The sequence below is a fragment of the Moschus berezovskii genome, chromosome 9 (assembly GCF_049115385.1).
Source record: "Moschus berezovskii isolate FMDL1 chromosome 9, NW_MosBer_1.0, whole genome shotgun sequence".
Lineage (NCBI taxonomy): Eukaryota > Metazoa > Chordata > Mammalia > Artiodactyla > Moschidae > Moschus > Moschus berezovskii.
The window spans coordinates 77512500-77520853 of NC_142468.1; the positions used below are offsets into that span (position 1 = coordinate 77512500).

The 8354-nt window shown below is 38.2% G+C and overlaps 1 protein-coding gene across 1 annotated transcript; it reads right to left on the reverse strand.

Annotated features, from left to right (window-relative positions):
• Positions 1 to 6888: 6888 nt before the first annotated feature.
• Positions 6889 to 7860, reverse strand: LOC129537447 (olfactory receptor 4K5). The gene has a single exon (XM_055396853.2). It carries the CDS (start codon positions 7858 to 7860, stop codon positions 6889 to 6891), a length of 972 nt encoding a protein of 323 aa, XP_055252828.2.
• Positions 7861 to 8354: the final 494 nt, after the last annotated feature.

Genomic DNA, 8354 nt, shown 5'->3' on the forward strand with positions numbered 1-8354 from the left:
TCCAAATTTTCTACAAAGTATCTAATAGATGATAAGATTTGTCATTTCATTTTTCAAAATACAGGAAACAACTACAAAATCTTTTCCACCCTAGTTTCCTATGATTTCTTAATTCAAGTAGAATAGACGAGGGTTACGGAGAAGGCAATGGCAAGCCACTCCAGTACTCTTACCTGGAGAATCGCATGGGCGGAGGAGCCTGGTGGGCTGCAGTCCATGGGGTTGCTGTGAGTCGGACATGACTGAGCGACTTCACTTTCACTTTTCACTTTCACACATTGGAGAAGGAAATGGCAACCCACTCCAGTGTTCTTGCCTGGAGAATCCCAGGGATGGCAGAGCCTGGTCGGCTGCCGTCTATGGGGTTGCACAGAGTCGGACACGACTGAAGTGACTTAGCAGTAGCAGCAGCAGACAAGGGTTAATGCTATATCTCATTTTCTTCTTAATTTTTAAGGTAGTACCCATTAGTAAAAAAAAAAAAAAAAGAACAACTAACTTTTGTCACTTTTCAACTGCATGACTGCCTATAGAAGGTAGAACTAGATTATTTTCAAGGCTATTTTCATCTTTAAAATTCTAAGTTCAGAGGCAGTTATGTTATGGAAATATGTGGAGTTTATAAAAGTCACTCACAATTCCTTGGGCTAGGCACAGAGCACCAGGAATTTATTAATGAATCATACACCTTTTTATTGTCAATGTACTTCAGAAGAAATGCTTTCGAAATGCAAAGTACACTATAAGAGAATTTCCTCATTCTTGGTGTAAAACCAAGTTTGAGACACAGAAGTTGATGTTACATCCATAGTCATCTCTAAATTATGTTAATAGATCTCCAAAACCATAACATGCATAAATTTGTTTTCATTATTTTGTTTTACAACAGCTGATTACCTGTAAGCCTAACAGCAGAGGATACCCTTACTGGCCATTATCTAGTTACCCCTTCTTCATTCTAGGCAAATTGTGATAGCAAATAATTGTTTTAACAAATGGCCAATTATCTTCTGAATAGAAAGCATAAAAAATGGCATATAAGGGACAGATAATGGTTATATCATACTTCCTTTTGTTTATCAAATATTAATCCTATTATTATCAACTTGGCTGCCCTTCATATTAAAAATATTTTCAATATACTCTTGACTTGATGCATTTAAACTTGTCCCTGAACTGAGCTGTGCAAAAGCATACCCCTCAGTTCTTGTCCTGAAGTAGTGAAGGCTCTGCTCCTCTTGTCCTAGACTATACAATCACAATATCTAAGGTAATGCAATATAAAGCTTTCCATCCTCAATCCAGGAAACTGATTTCTTTGGGGAAGTGAGAAATCACCCTTTAGAGATCTGATGTCATCCAACAGTGGGAGTAATCATGTTTTACAAAATAATTTTTCCAGGAGTGGAAAAGAAAGGAAAAAAGTTTATTACCAACGAGTTGGTGTGTATGAAAGCAAAAGATAATTTATCTCTGATTCCTAGTCAGCAAAGTAATTTTTCAATTCCTAACTTTCTGTCGAGCGACTGAACTGAACTGAACTGAACTTTCTGTCAGTAACACAATCATCAGTCCAGTTCAGTTCAGTTGCAGTCATGTCTGACTCTTTGTGACCCCATGGACTGCAGCACGCCTGGCTTCCCTGTCCATCACAAACTCCTGGAGCCTGTTCAAACTCAGGTCCGTCAAGTCGGTGATGCCATCCAACCATCTCATCCTCTGTCATCCCCTTCTCTTCCTGCCTTCAGTCTTTCTCAGAATCAGGGATCAGGATCTTTTTCCAGTGAGTCAGTTCTTCACATCAGGTGGCCAAAGTTTTGGAGTTTCAGCTTCAACATCAGTCCTTCCAATGAATATTCAGGACTGATTTCCTTTAGCATTGACAGGTCTGATCTCTTTGCTCTCCAAGAAACTCTAAAGAGTATTCTCCAACATCACAGTTCAAAAGCATCAATTCTTCGGCACTCAGCTTTCTTTATGGTGCAACTATCACAACTATACAAGACTACTGGGAAAACCATAGCTTTGGCTATATGGACCTTTGTTGGCAAAGTAATGTCTCTGCTTTTTAATATGTTGTCTAGGTTGGTCATAGCTTTTCTTCCAAGGAGCAAGTATCTTTTAATTTCCTGACTGCAGTCACCATCTGCACTGATTTTGGAGCCCAAGAAAACAATCATACTGTCTTACAAATGATCACCCAGCCTCAGAGTGGTTTCCTCCAATCACAAGGAGCCCACTATTTCACAGGACAGCTTAGTCTATTGTTAGAGTGCTTAACTGGTTCTACCATCTGTAGTTTAAAGAAAACCTACTCCCACTTTAACATAATGTCTCTTCAAATATTTTAAGGCACCCTCATATCTTCTACATGAAAGATCTATTTCTCCCCCAAAATATTTCAACTGTCTGTGAAATGAAAATATCTCCTGCTATATCAATAATCAAGAAATGTTGAGTCATCAGCAATTTCTGGCCTCCAAATGTGGATGAGGGCCCCCAAAACAGAGCAGAATGCCTGTGATCCAGCAGACGCCACCATCCCAACCCCCATGGCAATTGTTGAAGAGCTGAGGGGATGCAAGAAATAGACATTTGCCACACCTGCCACTCCATATGGTGAACAAGGAATTAAAGATGTAAACAATCTAGAAACAGAATTTGGACCTAGATAGCTGAGATGCATATGAAAGCAATGAATTCAGTGAGCCTGAGCTTTGCATCTTCCCATGATATCTAGTTTTCCTTACTACTTAGCTATAGTCTTTGATGTTCAGACTGCTTACCCACTTTGTTGCAAACTTGTATATAGCCTGATTCCCTCTCCTGCCTCTTTGGAGAAGTTATCTCGGAGATACTGAGATGCTTTCTCCCAGGCTTGGAGTCCTAAACATTCCCACCCAATAAAATAATTCTCTACTTTGAGTTTGTGACTATATTTTTAGTGGACAATTCTTTTCATCTATATTTTATATAATACATTGTCTAAATTTCCAAAGGTTGTGATGTAGATGTAGGTTTTAAATGGTCATCTTTAAAGAATGAGATTGAAATAGATTTCTCCTATCACTTTGCATGTGTATATGCTAAGCGTGTGTGTGTACTCAAACGCGAGTAAAATGTGCACATACCTAAGGACACAAGAACAATGGCATGTACTGCAGCATTGATTGAAAAATATCGATACTGGAAACAACCCAAGTATCCATAAATTTGAGAGTATGAGTTTGAGTTAACTCTGGGAGTTGGTGATGGACAGGAAGGCCTGGCGTGCTGTGATTCATGGGGTCGCGGAGAGTCAGACACGACTGAGCAACTGAACTGGACTGAACTGAAAGAAATATATTTTAGTGTGATGGAATACATTCAATGATTAAATTATTACACTATTTTTATAGTTGAATATGTGTAAGATTAAAAACCTGACAAGGGAAATATAAGATAGGTAAAATTATCATGCACACATTTCTACAAACCAAACGTATGGACACAGCATATATGGACACACATTGACTAATATTAAAATGCACAACATGACAGTTGTGAGTTAAATTTTATTCAGGGACCTTACGGAAGACTATAGCCCAGGAGTGCTTTGCTTAGTTGCTCAGTCGAGTCCAACTCTTTGCAACTTCATGGACTGTAGCCCACCAGGCACCTCTGTCCATGGGGATTTTCCAGGGAAGAATACTGGAGTGGGTTGCTATGCACTCCTCCAGGGAATCTCACCAAACCAGGAGTCGAACCACAAACTCCAGCATTGCAGGTGGATTCTTTACCATCGGAGCCACCAGAAAAGCATGGAGAACAGCCCAGGAGACAGTGTCTCAAAGAGCTCTGAGGAACTGTCTGAAGAAGTGAGGGAGGAGCCAGAGTACAAATTTCTTTTGCTGAGAAAAACATGTAGTCAAAATAGCAGATTACTGCTAATTACAAAGGAACAGATATATCAAATTAATGCTTTTAGTGCTTTTCTATGTGTGGAAAAATACAAGAAGCTGAGGTCATTGAAAACTGTCCTTCAAAGGGCATCTTGGCCATCTAGAGGCGGCATCCACAGCGCCGTGTGCTGCCAGTGCTTCTCCATTCCGAGCGCCTCTCAGGCGCACTGGCAGCAGGTGACTGCGGTGGTGAAGGTTTGGTCCTTTCAGAGCTGATACAAAAGGCAGCATTTGTTTCTTTATACTAACTTCTTATAATAGTAACTTTGCGCTTTGAATGGTCAGAATTAGTTTCTTTTGCTTGCAGGAAAAGAAAAAAAGATTATCGTTAAAATAGCTGTAGGGAAGCACAATTTGCTTCCCCAAAATATTCCTTTGGCATGAGAATTATTTTGAGATGAAGACAAGTAAGATGCAAAGACTCAGGAAGAAACTGATATGCCCTTTAACTGCCTCAAGAATGTAGACAGGATCTGTTTTAGGAAGGGAGCTTGATGGGCTTCCCAGCTGGTGGTAAATAAGACAAGTTTCCATTGTTGGGTTGAGTTCCATTCCTGGGCTGGGAAGATCCCCTGGAGAAGGGCACAGCAACCCACTCCAGTATTCTTGCCTGGAAAATCTCATGGACAGAGGAGCCTGGCGGGCTAGAGCCCATAGGGTTGCAAAGTCAGACACGACGGAAGTGACTTATCGCAACACACTGTCACCTTGATAGCTATAATATGAACTACGCGTATAGCCGGGAGGAACACAGCAAAGTCTGTTTGTTAAGATTCTTCTCAGTGTCCCATTGTCTCTGCACAGCTCAGCAAATATTCGTTTACCAAACATTTGCTTTTGTATTTCCATGTAAATTGCCTTCCTCTCACCATACCTCTATCCCCAACATCCTCTTTTCTCTTTAGCTGCAGGCAGTATTTAGGTGAAGGTTTTAGCCATTTTGGTGAGTTACCCAGTTTTCCAGGTCTCTCACATGTATGTATGTTACTAAATTTTGTTTGATTTTCTCCTGCTAAACTGTTAACTCATATAGCTTCTTTGTCAAGAAATAGACAAAGGAGGGACTTCCCAACATTTTTAAAAACTTTAAAAATGGTTCACATCAAAAATACACATATTTTTTTTAAAAAAGGAAATGAGCTAAGGAGAAAATATGTGTGTGCTAAGTCGTTCCAGTAGTGTCCAACTCTTTGCAACCCTATGACCTGTACTCACCAAGCTCCTCTGTCCATGGGATTCTCCAGGCAAGAATATTGGAGTGGGTTGCCATGCCCTCCTTCAGAAAGAAAAAATATACTTTTTATTAAAGGAATACTTGTAATTTCCTTCTAACCTTTCTTATTACCTTTTCTGATGAAAGGAATCACCAGACATAATTGTTACCATTGCTCTTTTACTTGGCACACATTGGCTGGAAATTCTTCTAACTTATCTGAAATCGTATCTACTGCTAAGAAAGTTGTCAACTTCATCAACATTTAAAGGTAGGACCTGGAATATGCAGCTCGTAAAGAGATTACATAAAGAATTAAGAACAAAATGTGTTTTTCTCTACTACAAGAAAAATTGCTGGCTTTCCAGACATTCTTTAAAAAACTTAGTTGAGATATAGATAGCACTTTATATCTCCTTGAGCAAGACCTTGTAAAGATACTTTGTTCATTTACATACAACGTAAGTGAGGCCATGTGGAAAAATTCAAAATTTGGAGTCCTCTGACACAAACATTTCTTCTTCTGTGAAATTAACTCTGGGAATTCAGACTCCATTTCTTAATATTTAGCATTTTATTTCAAGAAGTTCATTAAGATACAAAATTAAGATTAATTCAATGTTATATATGGCATATAGGTTTCAATGTCAAAAATTACCTACCAAATCAATTTACCCAAACTAAAAACCAATGCCTTCACACTACAATGTATAACTGAACAATAAAGTGCAACAATAAATAAAAAAGGCAAAAAATAAAGTGCAAAATTAGAGTTTTCATTCTTAGCATAAAAGAGAGACTAATATTTCCATGATCTATTTGCCTTGTGTGAATTGAGAGATTTGGGAAAGTAAAATTAGAAGATCTAATCAACAGTAATAATTTTCCTAACTGTCCCCAGAGTCCAGGGTAGAGATCCATTTGTGGGGTCCTGATTGCTAACCAGGATGTATGTTTAACATTGATCATTATAACAAAGAACTTTGTATTTGGCCCACATACAAAGAGTGCTGCACAGCTCCTTATAGAACAGACTGAAAAGTCAGTGTTGAATTAGTCAGCTTTAAAGATTCTCCTGTCTTCTGCAACTAGTAATTTCAGAGGAAACTGGCATTTCCTTAACTTGTCAGAGAAAGCCCACTAAATATTTGAAAAGTAAACTTCCAATTATATTTAGTTCCATATTTAAAGCACTGTTAATTATTGGAGAATAATATGGGATAGGCATAATTGATATTGGAGGAGAAATCTCATAACTGAAGAATTTTCACTTAATTTTATGCACTTATCTTAAATCAGTGAAGCTGCTGTCCTCTGGATGGGAAAATTCAGTTTCAGAATCTTGAACACTATTTGCCTATATTGATTCTTAGGCATGTAAATTAGGAAACTCATAAGATTTTTTAAAATGTCTAAACTTATCCCCACCAAAGAATCAGCTACTCATTCTTTTTTCCCATCCTATTTATATTTACCTATAACTAAAGCATCTATGCTATCTATATACAACCATCCCATAACTTATCTCCAGAACCAGTAGTCATGATTTTTTTTTTCATATTCTTGGATATGTAACTTTTGCTAAGATGATATCAGGGAAAAAACTTAATAGCCACCAAATATCTCTAAATCATCTTCTTCATTATTTTCACCACAGTTAAGATATACCATGCAAACATGTTGAAAATATTTATAAACAGACTATTGATTTGTGGAATTTGAATGAATTTGGTCTTAATAAAGGGAATTCCTCACTATTACTGGCATTTCAGAAATTTTCTTGGGCCTCAAATAATGGGTCATAATTTTCCTCAAGGCAGTCTTCATATCTTTGTTCCTTAATGTATAAATAATAGGGTTTAGAATGGGAGTGAAAATGGTATAAAATATGGCAAGAACTTTATCCACAGGGTAGATGGTAAAGGGCCACACATAGATGAATATGCAAGGTCCAAAGAATACTATTACTACAGTAATATGGGCAGCCAGAGTAGAAAATGCTTTGGCCATTGCAGCAGCAGACTTAAACCAGACAGTGATGAGAATAATGATGTAAGAGCTGACCAAGAGTGAGAAAGTGCTTAAGGAAAGGATTCCACTATTGACTACAATTAGGATTTCAATGATGTAAGAGTCCAGGCAGGCAAGTTTGGTCACTCGAGGGAGGTCACAAAAAAAGCTGTCTACTACATTGGGCCCACAAAAAGGCAGATTCACAGTGAATGACAACTGGCTTAGTGTGTGCACCAAGCCCACAGCCCAGGAGATCATTACCAGAGCAGTGCACGTCCTTCGGCTCATGGTGACGACATAGTGCAGGGATTTGCATATGGCTACGTATCTGTCGTAGGCCATGGAGACAAGTAGCGTCATCTCCCCTCCAGTGAAAAGGTGAAGGAAGAAAATCTGAGCTATGCAGCCACGGAAGGAGATGGTCTTGTGTTCACTCAGAAAATCAGCAATCATCTTAGGAGTAGCAAAGGAAGCCTGACAGATGTCCACAAAGGAAAGGTTTCCCAAGAGAAAGTACATGGGAGAGTGCAGGCTGTTGTCAGAAGTCACTGTGAGGATAAGGAGAAGGTTTCCCAGCACAATGACCACATATAACACAGAGAAGAAAACAAAAAAGAAAATCTGGATCTCCTGAGAACTAGAGAGTCCCAGTAACACAAACTCAGACACCACCGATGAATTGACCTTATCCATGGATCCAGGCTGCAGACTTGCTCTGAAACAATCCTGAAGAAGGGAAATTGGGGGAATCAGAATTACAAACTATAACACTTTTAATGTAAAGGATTCTGAGATACCAGATATAATGCATATTTGCTGAATGAAAAATTTTGAAGAGACCATGATAATATATCTGAAGAGTCAGAAGGAGCTTATGAGAATGTCCAAATAATTTTACCAGTCTCATTAGAATCCCGTGAGTTTTGGGATAGTCTTAATAATCTTTCACACAGTAGTAAAGAAGCTCATTCATGACCTAACTTATCATGATCACAATGTAAACAAAACTTTACTACTATTGCAGGAATAATAACAATTTAAACAGTTCCTACTGTTTAAAGGAGATACTGTTGAATATATATTTTCCAGGTCTATAGTTGCAACCTAGGCTGTCAATTACTCTTTTGCATAATTTCTTAAAATACATATTATAACTTTATCTTAATTATCTAAAACTCATCTTTGCT